Source organism: Ictalurus punctatus, chromosome 13 (genome assembly GCF_001660625.3).
Source record: "Ictalurus punctatus breed USDA103 chromosome 13, Coco_2.0, whole genome shotgun sequence".
NCBI classification, from domain to species: Eukaryota; Metazoa; Chordata; class Actinopteri; order Siluriformes; family Ictaluridae; genus Ictalurus; species Ictalurus punctatus.
Genome location: NC_030428.2, coordinates 26745001 through 26767325, shown reverse-complemented (window position 1 = coordinate 26767325; position 22325 = coordinate 26745001). Strand labels below are relative to the sequence as shown.

At 41.8% G+C, this 22325-nt stretch overlaps 2 protein-coding genes across 8 annotated transcripts in view; both read left to right on the top strand.

Moving 5' to 3' along the window:
• arhgef15b (Rho guanine nucleotide exchange factor 15b) overlaps positions 1-3540 on the top strand; it is a 29510-nt gene extending 25970 nt beyond the window's left edge. For all 7 annotated transcript variants that reach the window (XM_053685117.1, XM_017483247.3, XM_053685118.1 and 4 more), the window contains one exon: positions 1939-3540. In XM_053685117.1, the coding sequence (XP_053541092.1) occupies positions 1939-2105 (167 nt within the window). In that variant the 3' untranslated portion in view covers positions 2106-3540. The remainder of the gene's footprint in view (positions 1-1938) is intronic.
• Positions 3541-3832: 292 nt separating this feature from the next.
• nsfb (N-ethylmaleimide-sensitive factor b) overlaps positions 3833-22325 on the top strand; it is a 30596-nt gene continuing 12103 nt past the window's right edge. The window contains exons 1-11 of the mRNA XM_017483254.3: positions 3833-4062; positions 6000-6085; positions 6191-6290; positions 11024-11063; positions 11833-11999; positions 12233-12340; positions 14343-14418; positions 15864-16019; positions 19171-19370; positions 21574-21739; positions 21826-21900. Of these exons, the coding sequence (XP_017338743.1) occupies positions 4051-4062; positions 6000-6085; positions 6191-6290; positions 11024-11063; positions 11833-11999; positions 12233-12340; positions 14343-14418; positions 15864-16019; positions 19171-19370; positions 21574-21739; positions 21826-21900 (1186 nt within the window). The 5' untranslated portion in view covers positions 3833-4050. The remainder of the gene's footprint in view (positions 4063-5999; positions 6086-6190; positions 6291-11023; positions 11064-11832; positions 12000-12232; positions 12341-14342; positions 14419-15863; positions 16020-19170; positions 19371-21573; positions 21740-21825; positions 21901-22325) is intronic.

Below are 22325 nucleotides of genomic sequence, written 5' to 3'. Positions count from 1 at the left end.
GGACTGGACAAAAGGAAAAAAAAAGTGAGGTAAAAGCTCATCAGGACGGTTGCCAGATTTCAGCACAATTCCCAACTACAACTCGAACAAAAAAAGACTTAAATTTTTCCCAGAAGTTCAGGGTGTTTGTCTCCTCAGTAAACAGTGGTGCCAATTTCGGATTCGTAGTTTATTTATCTGCATCCGGATATTAAACGCGGAACCTGGCAACCCGGCTCATGGAACTTCAAAAAAGACCAAGTTCATTGCTAATAAACAGACTACTTTACTGTGCCCCAAACTAAAACCCTATTTCTGTTCGAACAAAAGAAATACGCGTCTATTTATTGCTCCATAAAGCTCACACATAAAGCTCTCCTGCTGTGCACGGGGCAGAACATCTCTACTGGGTCTCCAAAACCTCATTTCATGCTCATTCAATTGAAAAACATTGTAAACTTGTGCCGTGTTTCTTGTCGTTTTTAAATGACCGAGAAAATCTCGCTGCGTACAGGACGCCGTTTTGACTGGCAGCAGCACTGTGGGATTTATAATAAAACTCTGATATCGTGTCCAGAGAACGTTTCTGATCCTTTTGGAACGTAACGATCCCAAAACTGACGTAAACCCGATAAAATATCCCTACGTGGGTCTCGTTGTAGCCTTTCTCGATTTGGGAAAGACGTCATTGTTTTGAAACATAGTTAGCTTGCTTACTCGGTCACGTTAGGCAGAGGATCCGCTTGACGATCCACAGAACGTCTGGTTCAGGAGATGAATAATGTTATGTTGTGTAAATTGGGCATAGTGTTATGGTTAACAAAACAAAAACAAACGGACAACGATCTTCCGGTACGGACCACGCCCATTTCCTGGTTTATAACCGAATACGAGAAAAGAGATGAAGATTTTAAGCGTTAAAGAAATATAGATAATGATATGATATGCTGTAGATCAGGGGTTCGGAAACTTTTTGCATACAAAGACGCCTTTAATTGTAAATAAAAGTACGTTTAATTTTATGACTAATCTATTCACACGTCAAGCTGTCAAGTATTTTAATTTATACCCTATATTGTGTATATGTAATAATCCGTCTAATTATTAGTCATTTTTATTAACCCATATTTAAACCCATCTGATATTGTTTTCTTTAAAAGCTGCTAAGCTTCAGAATGTTTTTCCGTCACGTTGTGAGTATAAAAATAAATTTAAAAAAAATCAATCCTAACAAAAAGAAAAAAATAAACAGTAAAGTCTCTTTCTTAAACATTTCCATTTCCGAAAAGATACATTTCTTTTCCAAGCCCAATTCCGTTTATTACACGATCCGATATCCGGTATGTATTTTCCGCAGATTTGGGCCGAGATGCGTCACGTGACCTCATCACGACACGCGTTCAGCCAAAGCCACGTGCGTCGAACGTGAGTACGGCTAAACGGTTTACCGACAGACATCACTCCGAGAGAGCGTGCAGAACAATTTTGTGCGATTGCGATTTCACCGATTCGAGTAGTTTTCTGCAAAAAAAAAAAAAAAAAAAAAAAGCACAAAAAACACTGCAAGTTGCGAATTTTAAAATAAAAGCGCTTTTGGCCACAAAAAAAAAAACTCCACGCAATCCTGTAAGGATTAGGATTAAATCCGTTAAATTCCTGTGAACAGTTAAACCTGCTGCTGATGATGATAATAATAATAATAATAATAATAATAATAATAATAATAATAATAATGTCAGTGAGAAATATTGCTATACTACACAGAGAGTACATGTCTCACAACTTCTGAGACATGTTGTTTGTTTATTTATTTATCTATTTATTTCTTTTTTTGTGAAAACACACCTCCGCTTTTGCTGTTCTAGTTAACACATTTCTTTGTTCGTGTCGCTCGGCACTTCGTTAACCGAAAAAACTATTTCCTCTTCCTGTTCTTTCCTTCCGTCTCTCACTCCTCAGGATGGTACGAGGGGATTCGTCTGTCCGACGGTCAGAAAGGCTGGTTCCCCGTGAAGAACGTTCTGGAAATCACCAGCGAGCACATGCGACGGAGAAACCTGCGAGAACGTTACCGCGTCATCCAGGCGGCCGGCGCCATGACCGAGAAGACGCGGTCCGGCTCGTGATCGCACGACACACACGCTGACGTCTTGTCTTTTTTTACTTAACGTGACGAGAAGAAGAGATGTGAGCCTCGGTCACATGATCAGTTATGATTCGTTTTACGCAACCTGCTGCAGTACAGAGATCATCACACTGCCGACTACACTTCCTGTCTTATTAAAACGTGTCCCTTTTACACGGTGTGCGTGCGTGCGTGTGTATGGGCGTGTGTGTATGTATGTATGTATGTATGTATGTGTGTGTATGTACTTATACATGTGTCAGTTTAAATGCCAGTAATTCCAGTCAGTAAGTTCTTACACAGGAACAGAGTATGAGGAAAGCCGGGTTTCAGGTGAATTCCTTTCAGACCTGCTTAGTGACTCGTTCACGTCTGCCTCGTTTCCCATAATGCCCTGCTGAGTGAAACTGGATCTGAAAACACTCAAAAAGATGTTTGCGGTTAAAGTTTCACTGTCACAATGTCAAATCCTCATTGATTTTGACCTGCATCAATTAAAATCGAAATTTAAAGCACAAAAACAAACAAAAAAATCCACTCTGTTTATGTTGTGTGTTCATGTGTGAAGTGTAACATGCATTACTCTTTTTACTTTACTGTCTTATGAGTTTGGAGCGGTTGTCTCTGTGAGATACAAACCAGAAATCAGGTGGATGGTGTGTGGTGTTTTCTGCTTTATGTACAATTTTAAGGGAAAGAACATGAAAAGATGTTAATTCGGTTCAATTCAGTTTTATTTGTATAGCGCTTTTAACAAAAGGCATATGGACACCAAGCAGCTTTACAGAAATGTATACATTCAGGCCATAGATTTTAAGTGTGTGTATTTATCCCTAACGGGCGAGCCGGAAGCGACGGTGGTGAGGAAAATCTCCCTGAGACGATATGAGGAAGAAACCTTGAGAGGGACCAGACTCCGAAGGGAACCCGTCCTCACCTGGGTGATACCGGATACTGCGATTATAGATAAATAAATAAATCCCTTCGGTAAATGTACTAATACTACATGGTCAAATTGTGTAACCAGGACTGTAATTCATTACAGTTTTTACATGAAGGCTGTTTTGTTGAACTTCTCCGCGATTCACTGATGGAGAATTGAGTGCAAAACTGTTCAGTCCAAAGGCATATTCATGATTTCTGAGTGGTACCATCTTCAGTTTTCAGCCTGGACTTAAACCCCGAGACTGTGTCTCAGTCCCGAATACTAACTGTAAGGCCGTACCGTAACTGTGGGGCTCTATAAGAGAAAGCTCTTCCTCCTGCTGTAGCCTTCACTATTCAAGGTACCAACAAACAGCCTGCACCTTTTGATCGAAGTAGGCGTGGCGGATCATAAAACACCAAATGTTCTCTCAGATACTGTGGCGCAAGACCATTCAGTGCTTTATTCGTCAGTAGTAGTATTTTATAATAAATGTGAAAATTCACTGGGAGCCAATGCAGTGTTGATCAGGGTGACATGGTCGTATCTTCTGGTTCTAGTTATATACATATATATCTTATATATTTCTGAATTGAAAGAAGTTTATCCTAGTAATATTATCTAACATTGTCGGTCTGTCTATCTATCTTACCTTTGAGTCTATATGTAATAATAATAATAATAATAATAATAATAATAATAAATATTAAACTCGTCAGATAAATCATCTCTTTCCGGTTTAACGCTGCTTTTATTTTGACACGCTGGCAGTCTCATTATAATCAACACCGAAGCCCCGCCTCCCACCGGGGCTTCACTCCAAAAACCTTCCTATCTGTTATTATAGTGCGTTACTTCATGCGAGGACTCCATTCATTCCTACGCTGTAAAAGTGCACTTATATAGGCACTTCGGATTAATTTGGATTGGTTCTTATCAGTTGTGATCAGCTGCTAGAGAGCTAAACACTACCTGTTAGTTTATGCAGAATTGCTGTTGATCAGACAAAAAATACAACAAGATGGCTGGCAGGGTGAGTGTATATGTTATATATTTATATGTATTTGCAGATTGATTTTTTTTTTAAAAATTGTAGCGTTAAAATAGTGTATAGTTATATATTGAATATATCTAGCTGACTGGCTAGCTAGCGTGTAACCCGGAAGTCGAGCTGTGTTATGACTTAATGACGCGGCACCCTTTTAAGCTAAGATGTAAATGTTGTAATTCCAGCACATCGTTTAACGGTATTAAAAGTAGAATTCATGTATAATTTAAGTCTTTTTATTCGATAATGACACTATTTAATTATATTGATAAAGTTATACAAACGTAGCACTAGGCTAGCGGCTAAGTTACTGGCTGTGTCGCAAATGGCCATCTACGTTCTTTATAAATGCACTTCATGCCGCCCTGTACGCCCTACCTAGTGCACTAGGTATTTATTAGAGCGCAGATTGGGCTCGGGCCATAAGAAACCGTGTAGCTAACGTCTCTGATTAGTAGGAAGCTGTGTGTAAATCTTTCCATGTAACGTATATAACAGCCCACTGTTGTATTTTTATAATTCTTTTTTTTAAACATACATTTACAGTGAAACTATTGCCGTTAATTATTTGTCGTTTATCATAAGATAGATTTTTACTGCAAATACTAGCGTTTAAAAAACGAATAGAAGTAATTAAAGATGTAAATTAAATTAAAGTAAACTCCAGCATGCACTTTTGTAAGACATTAAACACTTTATGAACAATAATAGAAAACATGTTGCTAAAAAAATGGCCTTAAAACAACTCTGCACCTTCATTCTCAATAAAAAAAAAAGCATGAAGCTATTAATATGCGTTAATATGCAAATTAGGAACCCCCCCCCCCAATACCTAGGTGAACATCCCATAATAGCTACCTGTCTAGTTGAGTGCTTATAAACTGTTGGTCCCGTGCGAGATTTCGGTATCGGGGTCTCGATTTGCATCGTCGTTTTATCAAATCTTTCGGAATATAATGTTACCATAGCAACCACGGTTTTGTTAATAAAAGTCGGAATGATCTCGTTAAGAGAAGACCGACATTCCGCTGGAATGTTTCTCTTTACATACGTCAAAGTATTTCCATTTGATTTGCATTAAATCTTGAGTTTACACTGAGACGTCCTTCCGTAAATGTTAAACATCTCCTTACAGGAAACCTCACCATATCATCATCAGTAACCGCTTTACCATGCTCAGAGTCACGGTGGTTTAAATGTCTTTTTTTGAGGTTGAAAAACCAGTTCTGTACAAATCTCTATCAGGATGTCAAGTTAAAAAGAAATGTAATGTGATCTTGTAATCTGACCAGTTTCGGTGCATACTGTAGACTCACATTCCTCTTCTTAGCTGACAGGAAGTTGGAACCTGATGCGATCTTCTGCACATGAGATATAACATGTTGAGATGCTTTTCTGCTCAGCACGGTTGCGCAGAGCGGTTATTCTTAGTTACCATCGCTCGAATCGGTTCTCCTCTGACCGAAGAACTGCCACCTCCTCTCCAGTGTTTTTTGTTTTTCGCACCAAGTGTCCGTGCGATTTTATGCGTTGCCCGGCTGCAGTGTGACTGGATTGATTTTCAGATAATTGCAGGAATTAGCTGGCGTTCCTAATAAACTGGCCAGCATTTGTGTTTACATTTATCTCAAGATTTTAGTTTCTTTTGAGAAAGAGGTCGGTTGTTTGGTTGGAAAATCCGCGTCAGTATCACAAACGTGACCGGCAAGAGTTATTGCATCGTCAAATATGAGAGCCAATCAGATTGTATTATGCAAATGAAGGCCAGCCATGAAGCTCTGGATTGTAGATGGGTTTGTGTGTTATTTTCTGTTCTCTAATGACTTTTAAACAAAATTCAACAGAAATTCGAACGAATGATCTCGGAGATAGTATTTTTTTTTTTTTTTTTGAGATGTTAAAGTTTCCAATGTTCCTCACAGACCATGCAAGCAGCGCGATGTCCGACTGACGAACTCTCGCTGACCAACTGTGTGGTAGCCAATGAGAAGGACTACAAGTCAGGACAGTGAGTATTATACTGTTATTACGTATTATTAAAGCGGTAATAACGCAGTTATTCCTGTATTTATATCCTGCATATGACACGATGCACCTGTTTCTAATATTCCAGGCATGTGATGATCAGGACCACGCCCACGCACAAGTACGTCTTCACTGTCAGGACGCATCAGAGCGTGGTGCCTGGAACCCTCGCGTTCAGCTTACCCCAGGTACACCACACACGCCGCACACACACACTCCAGCAACACACGCATGCCACGCGCTCTTTGCACATGCATGACGCATGCACTACACACACGCCCGCCGCACATGCAGGCTGCACGGACTACACGCACACACGCATGCCACACGCGCACTGTGTTCACACACTTTTTAAAAGAACATTTATTTTTAGCATGAACTTTTTACAAATATTCTCTAGTTTCTGCTTCTTCCCTTCTCCTGTCATTTTATTTGCCTTTTTTTTTTTTATAATAATGCAAATTAAAATGTTTTCCCGTAACCTGCAGTTCCTTTACCCAGATCATTATTTAGATTTTTAAAAAACATTTGAACATAATTTTTCTTAATGACTTCTTAAGTATTTTGTTATAATATTACTAGTTTAGACTGTTTATTTGTATAATATTTATTTTTATAATAATAATAACTAGAGATGCACCGATACGAAATCTCTCAGCGGATACCGATAAACGATTATTCAGAGTGATATCTCGGCCGATACCGATACCGATACCGATCGTTCTGCCTTTTATGCCTTCTTTTAAATGAATAATAATCAATTCCACAATTCTGAAGGAAATGCAAATAAAAACGTTATTCTCTCCATTTCAACAAGTTGCTCCACAGTCACTGGTCTCATCAACATTAACACATTACTCTAATCAACATGAACGCATGAACTCAATTCTGAAGGTTCGAGTAAGATTATTAACTTATTGAATGTTATTAATTCATATTAACATTGACTGAATTATAAAAACCCTCCTGATAGTCTCACACTCACTCTCCACAAACGCAAGCATTTCTACTTCATCACTGAACATCAGACTGGTCAGATACAATATACACTTTTTAATATATTAACATTCACCGGATATGAAATATACGACTCTACAAATATATTTTTCCGTGCACTTTTCGTCAACTCATCTTCATGTAAATCTTTCAGCAGTGTACTGGTGCTTTAATTCAAGGTGAGTAGCGCGGGGGGGGGACACATAAAAATTAAGACGCTGAAACTCCCGCTTCACTGCCGCAGCGTCCGGTGTAAAATGTTATCGGCGCAGAGATTAGACATTACACACTGCAGTTTTGTCGTCGTTCCACACGAGAGACATCATCTTTACACACAGCACGAACTCCATGTGTTTTCCCGCCCTCTTTTGATTGACAGGATATAATCGGCCCTGATCATCGGACGTTTTTAAACTATCGATGCATCTCTAAATAATAATAATAATAATAATAATAATTGTGTTGTGTAGACTTGTAGTGTAAAGTGTAGATTTAATCCAAACCTGCACATGTTGTTGTTGTTGTTGTTGTTGTTGTTTTTATTATTAAGACTTCTGTCTGTTTTTGTGTAATTGAACTGTAAAGCGTGTATCCGGGTGTCCGCTGGTCGTTACAGGTTTTGATTTCTCTAAATTAAAACGGAACATTTACAGTAAAGGTCTTTTTAAATGAGAGTTTATTGATCTGTTTGTTTGTTTATTTATTTTTAAATATTTCGTTTTTCCTTACCTTTTAAATGATGTTTTTAATGACATGTTCAGGTTGAAATTATCGTATAGAGTACTCCATGTAACCCGAGCCTCCCAGCAGACACCCTGAGTGTGAGACTAACTTATTAAAGCACGCCATTCTCGTCCGATTTTAAAATCTGATCTCGGCTTTGTACCGGCGTGGTTTTCATGTGTCTGATCTCTCGCCACGTGTCTCGTCTTTTTTTTTTTTACTGCTTCTTCTCCTGCGTCTGTAAACATGACCGCAGCCAGAACTCTCAGGTACTACAGTATAACTTTCTCACCCTGACCCTCTTTTACAGCAACATCTTTACCCTCTCATCAACCCCCCCAAACGTCTTTACCCTCTCGTCAAACCCCCCCCCAAACGTCTTTACCCTCTCGTCAAACCCCCCCCCCAAACGTCTTTACCCTCTCGTCAAACCCCCCCCCCAAACGTCTTTACCCTCTCGTCAAACCCCCCCCCCAAACGTCTTTACCCTCTCTTCAAACCCCCCCCCAAACGTCTTTACCCTCTCGTCAAACCCCCCCCCCAAACGCCTTTACCCTCTCGTCAAACCCCCCCCCCCCAAACGTCTTTACCCTCTCGTCAAACCCCCCCCCCCCAAACGTCTTTACCCTCTCGTCAAACCCCCCCCCCAAACGTCTTTACCCTCTCGTCAAACCCCCCCCCAAACGTCTTTACCCTCTCGTCAAACCCCCCCCCAAACGTCTTTACCCTCTCGTCAAACCCCCCCCAACGTCTTTACCCTCTCGTCAAACCCCCCCCAACGTCTTTACCCTCTCGTCAAACCCCCCCCCCAAACGTCTTTACCCTCTCGTCAAACCCCCCCCCAAACGTCTTTACCCTCTCGTCAAACCCCCCCCAAATGTCTTTACCCTCTCGTCAAATCCCCCCCCCCCCCCCCCCCCCCCGCCAGCATCTTTACCTTCTCATCAACCCCCCGAAACGTATTTACCTTCTCATTAACCCCCCCAAACGCCTTTACCCTCTCATCTTCCCCCCCAAATACCTTTACCCTCTCGTCAACCCCCCAACGCCTTTACCTTCTCATCAACCCCCCCAAACACACTGTTGAAAAAATGACACGCAAGATATGAACAGCGCACTAATAACGTGTATTGAATTAGAAAATTCTAGAAAGGATAGTTGTCGCGTTCCAGATGATCCAGTCGGAGTCGGTCATGTCGGGGATCGAGCCGCTTAATCTGCGTGAGCTGAAGCTGAACGGTGAACGAGCAGCCGTGAACCGAAGCGCTTTACTAGCGGGTTAATTCATGAACTCGCCCAAACTCCTCCTATACACGTACGAGATTAATCAGACGTTCACACACAACATGACCACAACGTCACGCCTCGCGTCCGCGCGCAATGACCCGAAGTGAACTGAACTGAAGTGAGGCGCTAGGTAGAACGTCAAGTCACGTCACGAATACGCCGTTACCGTAACGACGCGCACAGCGAAGAACTAAAGCGTGAAGAATTCACTCTATTGTATTATTTATAATGCCATTATTTCAGGAGATCGGGTTTTCACACGTTTATGTCGATGCGTGTTTAAGTTGACGTGTAAAACGTGTGAACATCCGGGTTGATTTTCGCGTTTTCTCGGCGGGTGAAACGCCGTCGACGAACATTCCACGCCATTTCAGTCCGAGTCGAATCCACTCGGGTGAATCGGCGTGACCCGACGAAACACCGACTTAACGTCAAAGGATATTTTCTTCAGACGACACAGACGGGTCTCTGACGTTCCAGTTCCAGTGAGTCTGCGAATATTATTATATTATTAAGAATGAAAAGTTTGTCGCTCTCTGAAAGGGTGCGCTCGCATGATTACGCTGTTCTATCATCATGATCATTAGATCCCTGGGAATAAAATGGTCTTCAAATCACAATACTATCGCGTATCGCGATTATTTCCGGGACGACATATCGTCCGACACGGGTAGCGATCGTGACGGGCCAATTCTTCTGGCCTTCGATTTAAAGCGCGCTCAGAAACAAAAAGACCTTTCGCAGATCTGGTCTTGCACCGCCTTGCGAAGCTTTTCTTCGAATTTCTTTAGAACAGTTTCGTAGCCGGGAATGAACAACTTGTAGGGAATGAGGAAGGTCTGAATAAATTCACAGCGTGAGCGGTGCTGTTCACATGCCTCGTCGAGGCGTGATCTGCCATGCTAATTATGGTTTAGAAGCGTAGACGGTTAAAACGCCTTTATAACAGTTCCATTGAAATGAACTTTATCTTATAAAACCGGTCCGTCTCCTCCTGCACTAAACCTGCAGTATTTTATACGTATCTGGAACCGTCCCCAAACGTTTCGGTCGATTTGGATCCGAAATCCGTCATCTGATCGCCATACCGTCAAATTCTGGAACTATTCATTCATTTTGCTCAGATATCATCTCTATAGTGCAGGCAGTCTTCTTCATAAGTCCTCACTGACACGTGACGGAGTTGATGAGGACTTTACTTCACGTTTAATAGACTCAAGAGCTGGAGCTCTTCGTAAAGACTCCATAACACGTGTAGGACATCATAAGGGCTTTATAACGAGGTCATGTTTATATTACAAATATCGGGCCCCGTTTATCGATCTTTTAGTAAAGTCGCGTGTAAGCGATTTTTCTTCGTGCTCGCGTGCGTACGTCGATCACCCGTGTTCCTGACACGGCTCGTTTGCATTTAGTCACGCCCACAAAACTCCATAAAAGGTAAGTGCTAAGACCGCTAAGAGCACGAAACGAACTATCGGGGTAAAGGACGCGTTTATCAAAAGGTTCTTTTGATTCACTTCTATGCCAATAAAATAATAATAATATTAAGCCGCAGACAGACCCGGCCTGTCCTCCGTTTATACTGCACCGTTTCTTTAGTCATATGATTTAAATAATTCGTTTTATTTGTCTTAATTTGTGAGTTTGTGTCGGTTCATGCCAATAACATAAAATGACGCCCCCCCTCCTCCCCCTCCCCTCCTTCCCCAGACCATCTCTTATTGTTTTTGATCAATACTAAAATGTCATTGTGAAGGCAAGGTATCTGCTGTACGATAGCGTCGTAGCCTAAGAGGAAGTTATACCTCTGTGTTCGATAATACGAAAGATTCTTCACTTAAAACCATCTCCTGCTCCTGTCGAAGCTCGGGTGTGAATGAATTCCTGTTCATTTTTTTTCTTTTTCCTCCAGAGGAAATGGGCGGGACTCTCTCTCAATCAAGATGTTGAAGGTAAAACTCTCTCATCACGTCATGTACCGGACCGTATTGTCCGAAATATGATCATAAAACCTTCGTCGCACACGTCATTGCGAAATATCACGAGTCCTCGTCTATCACTCGGGGTAGAGCTCACAAACTAGGATCGCACGATAGATTTATTAAGCGAGAATGTGTTAGAGGATTTATTTTAATTAATAACTCGAGCCATCTCATTTTCAAAACTTGGCGAGTACAACCTCGGCTGATGTTGTCGTCACTACATACTTACGTTTTTTTTTTTTTTTTTTTTTTTTAAATGTTTTTTTTTTTTTAGTGGATCTAAAAAGTCTACACACCCCTGTTAAAATGGCAGGCTTTTGTGATCATGTCCGTTAAACCATGACGGAACATCTTTCATCTTTTACTGTGAAACTGCATCATATAAATATCAAATAACAAACACCCGGAATTGTTTTTTAGTGGGGGGGGGGGGGTTAAAAACAAACGAAAAACGTCCGATACACAGCTTACATCGGCGTGCGCACTCTTCTATAGTTGGAAACGGGGACAGTGTTCAGAATCGACCAATCGCATTCAAACTCATGCTCAGTACTAATTAGTGTCCACCTGCTGTCAATCAACGATACGAAGATCTGGATGTGATTGAAGGCCCGTGTTTACACACAGTTTCATACTTCCTCGTGCGCTGCATTAACGTCATAAAAAAATCAAACCCTGGACTACAAACGCTTGTTTGTTTGTTTGTTTGTTTGTTTGTTTGTTTGTTTCTCTCTTGCAGTCAGCATCTACAACTTCGACTCGTCCGAGCAATACATCGGAACTACGACTCTGGAAATCGATTTCCTGCAGAAGAAGAACGTAGACAGCAACTCTTACGACTCGGACAAGATGGCCATCGAGTTCATCCAGCATTTTAACTCGCAGGCGTTCTGCGTGGGCCAGCAGGTAAAGAAGAGCATCATGAATCTCATCGTTTCTTTGGTGTGATGAAGCGGAGTTACTGTGTACCACCATGAAGTGTTTTTGGGTTCCCCCCCCCCCCCTCTTATACCACAGCAGTGTTCCACCGATCACACTTTTTTTATTAAGTAAAGAACATAATTCCGTCATTTTTTTTATCCGGTTATAGTTACGTTTATTGTTTTGTTCAAGTCTTCTGAGTCTGTTTGTCCTCTCAGTTCGTGTTCAGCTTCTGTGAAAAGGTCTTTTTGTTGGTGATCAAAGACATGGAGGCGATGGACCCCAGCATCCTGAGGGGCGAGCAGAGCTCCAGCAAGAAAAACAAGGTATGTCTGAGCTGTACACCTTCTCACCACCACTCCTTTTTTTTTTTTTTTATTAATTTTTATTTATTTATTTTTTTTTTTAAAGTCAACATTTTGATTTTGATCTGATTTTCTATGCTGGTGTTGGTGATCAGCTGACGTGTAAGATATTGATAAAATAATGCTTTCGGGAGAAATCCGGAACAGTCCTGGAAATTTTATTTATTTATTTATTTATTTATTTATTTTTTACAGAAGAGTACAAGATTATCGTCACGCTATATCGTAGGTCGTTTTCGTTCAACTTTACAAATAAAGCGAAAAATACAAAAGGCTCCTCAATCCTGGAAAAGTCACGGACTAGAGCATTTCTAGACCTAGATTATAACCATACTGTACAGTATCTCATCTTGGTTTTAAATAAATAAATAAATAAATAAATCCGGATCTCCATCCGGTTCAGGAAAAGTCATGGATTTCATTTTTTTTTTTTTTTTCCCCCCAAAGTCGTGGAAAAGCAAAATAAATAAATAAATAAATAAATCCGGATCTCCATCCGGTTCAGGAAAAGTCATGGATTTCATTTTTTTTTTTTTTTTTTTCCCCAAAGTCGTGGAAAAGCAAAATAAATAAATAAATAAATAAATAAATCCGGATCTCCATCCGGTTCAGGAAAAGTCATGGATTTCATTTTTTTAATTTTTTTTCCCCCCCCAAAGTCGTGGAAAAGCAAAAAAAAAAATAAATAAATAAATAAATAAAGGGTAAGAATTTCAGAAATTTTGACGGTAATTATTCGTTACCATCATAAAGTAGTAAAGTGTGGTTTAATCTCAAACAAAAAACTCTATACCGTCCCTCCAGGATCGTGCGCTCTGAGAAATTCCCACGAGATCGGGCGAACTCCGCGATATCCTGAGACGCTTACAATTTTTGAAAACGATGGCAGATTTTCCGCGGGTTCGGTCCGAGGTTTTGGCGTCCGGCCAGAGTCGTCTTCGATTCACGTGCGTCGGACACGTGTGCGAGTACAGCTCGACGGTCTCGTTCACCGGCGCAGGTGCCAACTATCTCGCGCGGTTGCGATTTCGCCGATCCGAGTGGTTTTCCGCAAAAAAAAAAAAAAAAACAAGCACAGGAGACTCCACGAGCAAATTTTTAAGAAATGCGCAGGAGATTTGAACGTTTCTGGCCGCAACAATCACAAAAAAACCCCCAAAACAACCCTGTGAAACCCTGTACGGACTGTTTATAGGGCTTCTACAGTCCTGAAGTATGTAATGTAATCTTCTTTACCTGGGAAATGCAAATTTTCACAATAATCACCGCTTAAATAAATCATCATTTTTTTTATTAGCCCAGAAATAATCCTTGCACTATAAAATACCTCATTTTGTTTTAACATTAAAAAAAAAAAAAAAAAACACCTCAGGGTTCTCCAGTTTAATTTACGATTTAATTTCATTTAATAGATCTGGAAAAAAAGGTGAAAATGATGTTTTTATTTAAAAAAAAAAAAATGTTTTGTGGGGCTAATAAAAATCCTAGAATTTTTTTAATACACTATAAAGTGGCTGCTATTATTATTATTATTATTATTATTATTATTATTATTATTATTATTTTAAACAACAGTTAAAACGACAAACCCTTAAGGTTATTTGTCACGGTCCTTGAAGAGTTTTATCTATCTATCTATCTATCTATCTATCTATCTATTTATTTATTTATTTATTTATTTATACGATGAAGTAGTTGTTCTGATTTAATGTTTAAAATTTCATTTGTAATAATAGAAAATATGAATAATTTATTTATTTATATATATTTTTTTAAAATAAAGTTTTATTAATAGTGTGGCACATCTATAGCAGACACAGACTCTCAATCTGTGAGAATCCGAGCACATTTATTTTGTTTGTGTGTTTTTATTTTTTCGGTGTGTATTTACTGTATGTTCTGCACGTGTATAACGTATAGCTCGGTGAAGTGCTCTTCCCCTTCCCTCTCCCCGTCTCTACAGATCGAGGTCGGCTTGCTGCACGGTAACAGTCAGGTGGTTTTTGAGAAGGCAGAGAGCTCCTCCATCAACCTGATTGGTCAGTGTTTACCCTGCAAACATGAAACACACACACTGTATATATATATATACACACACACACACACACAGTACATTTCTGTCATTTCCTGTTCAGACATCATCTTCGAAACCGAACCGTCGGCGTGTTTGAAATGTCGTCTCCCCGGATCGCTGAGGTGCTGAAATGCGGTATCTGTCCTGTTTACAGTTTCAGCGTGTTATCCTGAGCGTCGTACAGGAGTGTTTATAGTCTCCGCTATAAACGCATCATAAACACGGCTCCTCACGCCAGCACACACAGATCAGACGTTCTGAGTTCTGTTGCCTAAATAATTGGAATTAAATGTAATACATCTTCATTTTTCAGGTCTCTTGTGTGGGTTTTTAGGAGCGCCGCAACTAACCATTATTTGTGATAATCGATTATTCTCTGTATTTTTGTTTATTTGTTTATTTTTTAACCCCGAAAAATCGTGCTGTTTCACGCTCTTCCCGATGTTGTCCTTCAAACAGTGTCCGAATCGAAGGCTATGAAATAGTATTAAATGCATCCATGTGCGCTCTGCTATACATCGTGCAAAGGGTTTAAAAAAAAACATATTAACGTTATATTTTGGAGAAAAAAAAAACAGCTGATTGTCTACAAGCTTTAAAGCAGGAGTTAAATCACTATATTAAAAACGCTCACGGTGACGTCACAGATTTTATTTATCGATTATCGATTTTATTGATTAGTTGTTGCAGTTTTGAGATGGGAATTTTGATGAAACCTGGCAACCCTGGTAAATCATCTCACCTCAAACAACCCTATTTACCTGTAACATCTGGCCTTAAAAGGCACTTCAGGTTATGAAAATTTAATATTCTAAAATAAACAATCAAAACCATCGTCTGATTAATGTGTTCTACCGCTCAAATTAAGACTGCGGATGTGGATCAGGTGGTAGAGCGGGTCGTCCACTAATCGTACGGTTGGCGGTTCGATTCCTGGCCCACGTGACTCCACATGCCGAAGCGTCCTTGGGCAAGACACTGAACCCCAAGTTGCCCCCGATGGAAAGTTAGCGCCTTGCATGGCAGCTCTGCTACCATTGGTGTGTGTGAATGGGTGAATGAGACACAGTGTAAAGCGTGCAGACTTCTCTCATATCAGGCATCATTACTGTCAACATTACTCTTCTCTTGAAAATGATCACAATTCCTCCCAGTTTCTAATTACCGATGATTTAGATGAACTCACGGTAGTAAGTTAAGAAGTTTTTTTTTTTTTCAATTTATATTTATTTGTCTATTGTGAAAATTTCAGTTAGAGATATTTGGCCTACGGTTTGTAAATCTGAGTTGTGTAATTACTGAACTCTGCCACCAGATGGCAGTGCTGTTACAGGACTGTGAAACTTTCCCTCACCGTTCAAGTACGGTACATGTCTCGTTTTTAATAATTTTTCTTCTTCTTCTCCCCAGGTAAGGCGAGGTCTAGAGGCGCTCGACAGTCCATCATTAACCCCGAATGGAACTTCGAGCGGATGGGAATCGGAGGCCTGGACAAGGAATTCTCCGACATCTTCCGCCGAGCCTTCGCCTCTCGGGTTTTCCCTCCGGACATCGTGGAGCAGATGGGTGAGTCTTTTCCTTCTGTGGCCCGGATTGAGGTTGGAAGTTCATTCCACCACTGACGGACAGTCAGTTTGAAGGTTCTGGAAAAGGCCCTCCTTCCTCCCTGAGTAGGCAGTATATCCGGTGCCGGCCGTTAACCGATCACAGATTGCTTGAGGGAACGTAAACCTCAAGGAGAGTGTTAGGAGAGGTAGAAGGGCGCTGTTCCAGACAAGGTCTTGTACGTGAGCATCAAGGCCTTGAATTCGATACGGACGGCTACAGGAAGCCAGTGGAGGTAGATGAAGAGGGATGTGACGTGGGTCCATTTGGGCCGGTTGAAGACGAGGCGTGCTGCTGCGCTCGGAATCGTCCGGAAGGACAAATGGAGCCGTGTGACATCGACATAGCAGTGATATGAGAAGCCATGCGACTCCATCACAGGCCCTATAGATGTATAAATAGAAAAGAGCAAAGGACCCAGAACTGACCCCTGGGAGACGATATAATATCCTGATAAATGATTTCACAGTACACGTTTCTGAGATATCGTTGGTACGGTCATGTATTTTTGACATTTTCAGTATTACATGGGACTGAATGGATGCTGTTGATTTGATGTAATTTATTTAAAAAAAAAAAAAAAAATCAGCCATTCTTTGTAGGCATTAAAGAAAAGAGTCAGAGTCGAGAATTTAACCGTGTTGTGTTTTTATTTTGAGGAATGACATTCAGTGAATCTATTGGTTGGTTTTTATTAGTTTATGTCTTATTAAAAAGGCTTACAAATCTCAGAGCTTAAAGGGCATCGTGCTGCTACACACTCAGAAATGTGTGTGTGTGTGAGATGACCTTTGTGGGTGGTGATGGTGGTGGGAGTTGGCCCCCTATGCTCCAGCAGATGCCTGCTCTAATGAGATGGCGGTTCCTGATAGCGTAAAGGTGAGCGTGTAATTGGGGTGTGTTAGGGAGGCCAGGTGCTGAGAGCTGCTCGGGCGTGGTTGTCAGAGAGAGAGTCTAGGACCTGCAGCGGAACGCTCCGCTTTAACTCAAACTCCCGTCACCTTAAAGGTCAGCGCGTGGAGCGCGGCCGAGCGGAGAGATGAACCCGTGACGATCCTCCCAGCGCGGCGTCTGTCAGCGGGCGTAAATGGCCGTGCTGATTCACATCTCTGCTTATCTGCGCTGTGAAAATGCCAGCCAGCAGCTGCTGTAGGCCAAAAACGACATACCGTCCGTAACCAGCGTGTCGGCGTACGCCCAGACCCCGCCCTCGACCCGGGACTGTGAAAACACTCGTCTGGGAAGATGGGTTCGGTGGTTTTGTATGCCAAACGAAAAAAAAATAAAATAAAAAATCCTTTAATGCCAGATTTTTCGCCCGGATTTCATCGCATTCAAACAGCTCTGCATGATTCAAATTCACAGTGACGCTGTATTAAATTCTTTCACCAAACCTACAACTTCACACTCTCTCAAATCTCTCAGATCTGATTGGTCGAGACGGTATTGATTGAATTTTCTCTACCGACGGTAGTGCGGCTCCAAATCACGGGTTCGTATTAATGCGCTCGTTCTAATCCGTCATCGTTTCTATAGTAACACGTGGACACGTGGTTGTTTTCGGTTGTTTCTGTAAGGAGATGCAGATTTCACATTTTAGGGAAGGAGTCTCCGGTGTCGGCGCTTCGAAAGCGTCGGAGGTAAAGCTGTAAATGTAAGATTTCCGACATCTTGAGGAGTTGACGCTCCGGGGTTTCTCTGTAACGCGACAAGCCGTTGGGTTTCTAAATTCGTTTTATTCCCTGTCGTATTAACTTCAAGTGAGGCTGGTGAGGGAACGACGGTTTATAGCTGACCTGAGAACAGGAACTAACTTGTTTCATCTATTTAGTAACTCTAAATAGATGGTGTTTAATTCTTTAATAAACTTATTGGCAAATCGCCACGATGTAAGAGGGATAATACACGTAGGGGTGCGCTCTAATAGAAAAATAATCAAGGTTTAATGATTATTTTCCTATAGTAAATAATACTTTATTAAACTGATGCACAGTGGTTATGTATTTGCTCTGTGAAGCACCGTATGTATTGGGGTATTCCTCAGGGATTAGTACTGGGTCCACATTTTCTTCTCTCTGTACCTGATTCCACTCACACAACTCGATCGGAGCTGTTAAGCGACTGTTCAGCTGACTATGAAATATTATTATGAACTGAACGAGAAACAAATTTCTTGAAATTAAACGCGGGTAAACGGAAAATCTTCTCGTCGTGTCTACTGCAGATCGAGTAGGAAAAAAAACAAAAAAACCTCTCCTTTATCTCCCGCTCTCTTAAACCGATTAGCCAGATCAGTGCCAGGTGTGCGTCCTCACAGCCTGGACACGCCTCGTCGTCGTCACACTCCTCCGCCGCCAAATTCAGGGCCCCGGCTTGACACACACCCCCCCCCAGCCTTTCGGGAGGGAGGCCCTGCGTTCTGGGAGCGAAAGGAGAGATGAGGGGAGAGAGAGAGAGGAAAAAAACACTCCGGTGCACGACGTGCTGTCATGTCTGGTTCTCAGCCAGCTGGGAAGTGACTCCCACACGACGTCGGGCGATGGCACTGGACTTCCGAGCAGGCGGCTGCGGCTCCTCCCCCAGTGGCGAGAACTCTCCGACCGCGCGTCCCTCCTCCTTCCCGGGTTTTGGCGGCTTCCGGCCTCTCCTTTATCTCTCTGTCCCGCTGCTTAGCCAGATCAGTGCCAGGTGTGCGTCCTCACAGCCTGGCCACTCCCACTCCCTCCTCCTCATCACAGTGCCCTTAGTGTCGTCCATGATTCTGACCTTTCATATACCGGTGATGGTTTTGAAAAAATTAGGCCTTAGAAACCCTCGAAGCACGGGGAGAACATAAAAGTTCCACGCCTGTAAGATGGAGGTGGGATTCGAACCCCTGACCCTATAGATGCGAGGGGAACATGCTAACCCATAAGCCACTGTGCGCCCTTTCTGTATAATGATAGGTTTTAAATCCCTTTAGCACATGTGACAAGACAGCTTTTAGAACGCGTGCTCCAAAATTCTCTAAATTCCTCCCATGATGCTTCTTCGTTTAGTCATTTTAATCTCTCTCTCTCTCTCTCTCTCTCTCTCTCTCTCTCTCTCTCTCTCTCTCTCTCTCTCTCTCCAGGCTGTAAGCACGTTAAAGGTATTTTGCTGTTCGGGCCTCCTGGCTGCGGTAAGACCCTGATGGCGCGTCAGATCGGGAAGATGCTGAACGCCCGAGAGCCCAAGGTGGTCAACGGCCCCGAGGTCCTCAACAAATACGTGGGAGAGTCGGAGGCCAACATCAGGAAACTGTTCGCTGACGCAGAGGACGAGCAGAAGAGGGTGAGCGCGCTGAAACACGTGCACAAACGAGTGTACGCCACACTCCTGCGTATCTTCTGTACACGTGGATGTTTGTAGAATAGTAACTCCGATGACCTTTTGCTCCTGATTCCGTGCCACAACATTCTCACGTCAGCATTTTCAGGCTCCGCCCCTTTAACCGTAGAGCGTTGAGAAATCCTTGTCGTTAAAATTGCAGTCGGATTCAAATGGACATTATTTCTACTTGTTCTTATTATCAGTTATTAAGCTTTATGCCATTATAGTTTCTCGATTGTTGATTGGTCAGAAGGCAAAATCGTTTCTATAGTAACCGCCCGTTCACCGAAACGTATAGATAGCGGACAAGCTACATAAATTAAAAAAAAAAAAAAAAAAAAAAACCCAACGTGTGTAATGTTGATACGGTGTACTTTTCTGTAAGGAGGCGCTCTTTTTTAAAAAAAAAAAAAAAAAAAAAAAAAATTGGAATGAGTCTCCAGTTTCAGCACTTTGTAACAGCCAGTTACAGGTACATCTTAAAACAAAAGACAAGCTGGGTGTATTTATTTATTTTTTTTTGCTTTATTAGCTTCAAAGGAGGAACAAGAGAGGTGGAACAACGTTACGCAGCGTTAAATATTCTACTGTAACTACAAATGGATAAAAAGTACGACGTGTTCTTTAATCGTGGAATATTTAAGCTGAAGGGGTATAAGACGCTTCAGGATGTGCTGTTTATAGGACAGTCATCATCCTCGGGGTGTCATTGATTATTTTCTTATATCAGCTGCGTAGGTGGACGGTACAGACCGTGGGAGGTAAGGGCAGACTGTCTGCGTGGGCGTGGCACTGACGGACTCACTCCTCACCTCGTAATGAGAGCGCTGCCCTGCGTGAGGCCACGGTCGAACCCCTGACCTCGATACACGCTCGTCACAAGGCTGCATCTGTGCGAGATGTTAAACATTCAACCTCCGCCAGACGAATTGGAGGCCCCGCGTTTCGGCACCCGCTTAGACGTACACGCAGGTTCAGTGGAGTTTCCTGTCGCACGGTTAGCAGTTTATCAGCTACGCCTACCTTATAGGTCGCATATAGGTGTGTGTTATTCATCGTCTAGCCTCCATCGTGGTCAGATCTACTGCCTGAACTTTTACTACAGAAATAAACAGTACTGACTTTTTTTTAAATGTCATCAAAACTCTGGAGTAACACAGATGGAACTATGGGAAATATGTTGTGATTAAAAAAAATCCCAAATAAATCCAAATAATTCGGTATTTTAGCATCTTGGAAGATTCTTGCCGAGAATTTCCAGAAACGTATTCTCGGCGTTTTCTCACCCGATTCCTTGAGGAATTTCCCCGAGATGCTTTTTAAACGGTATTAAAGGAGTTCACGCCGACGCCGGACTCTTATCGGCTGCTTTTCGGAATATTTCGCTCCGAGTCGTCCGTTTAATAAAAGGTTTTGTTGTAAATAAAATGTTAGTTTCAGTCTAATGAAAGAAACGGATACGACGACACGGTTATATTTCCGTCTGCGAGACCGATTTCACGCGTTTAATCACACGCCTTCAGATCAAAAGCTTTCAAAGATCATGAAACGTTTCAGTCGAGTGTCCACAAACTTTTGACTGGCAGCGTGTCCTAACTACTAACAAATATTAAAGTAAACAAAAGACATGCGTCCAAACTGAACCAAAAAGTAACACTCCAAATAACGAATGAAAACGGCGGCGTCCGAAATGAATCGAAAAACACTTCAAATAACGCAACGGAATTGGTCAGTGATGGTTTTGATCGTTTCGCCTCTAGAGGCCGCTCTCGTATCGTGTAATGATGACGGCGGACCCTTCTCAGCCGCCCACGCGACGGACGCAAAAACTATGGGTGTGGATTTTTGCTGGAACTTTCGACTATCGGTGCCAATTAATCGACAAAGAACAAGAGTTTTGAGGGCGTTGGAGCAAACGCTGGACTCGAAGCCCCACAATGCATTGCAGCTATACGACGCTGAGCTACATCATAAACCTAGCTCAGCTACATCGCGATCTAAGAGATGTTTACGTATTCGCTTGAAAGTTGAAGCTTTGGAAGGTACAGATGAGGAAGTGAGAGATGGACAAGATCGAAGAGATAAAGCAAAGGCTAGATTTCTTTGTAAAGCATCTACTTTCGATATGTGTTTGTATGTTTATGCATTGATTGATTTATTTTAGCTGGGAGCCAATAGCGGACTGCACATCATCATCTTCGATGAGATCGATGCCATTTGCAAGCAGCGAGGGAGCATGGCAGGGAGCACCGGCGTCCACGACACCGTCGTCAACCAGCTTCTGTCCAAGATCGACGGTGTGGAGCAGCTCAACAACATCCTGGTTATAGGTGAGCACTTCCTGTGTGATTCTAAAAGGTCACATCTTGTGTCTTTGATCTCTTTTATTTACATTTCCCCAATGTGTCTGTTTCAGGCATGACCAATCGACCTGACCTGATCGACGAAGCTCTGCTGAGACCTGGAAGACTGGAGGTCAAGATGGAGATTGGTACGATTTTTTTTATTATTATATTTATTTAATTATTTTAACGGCTGGTTTCAAAACTATTGGCACCCCCTTAAGGTTTTATTATACATTGAAGCCTCACTCGGAGAGGAAAAACTAAGGTCAGAGACACTTCTAGAAGATCCTGGACACTCCTTCATGCGGAATATTTCAAGTTTATATATTCAAGACTACTTGTTTTTGTTTGTTTGTTTGCTTTTTCCAGTCAAGAGTGACATGGTCATCGCCCAGCGCAGATTTTTCTAGTTTTAACCTCATATTTACATGTTTTCCAACCTCATATCTGGTCAAAGACTGAGAGTAATTAAGGGGAGTCAGTACTTTTACTTTTATTTTGGAGAGAAAACACTGTTGTTACAGGAAATCTCATTTCTACAGTCGAGTTCGGTATTTAAATCGTCGTGTGT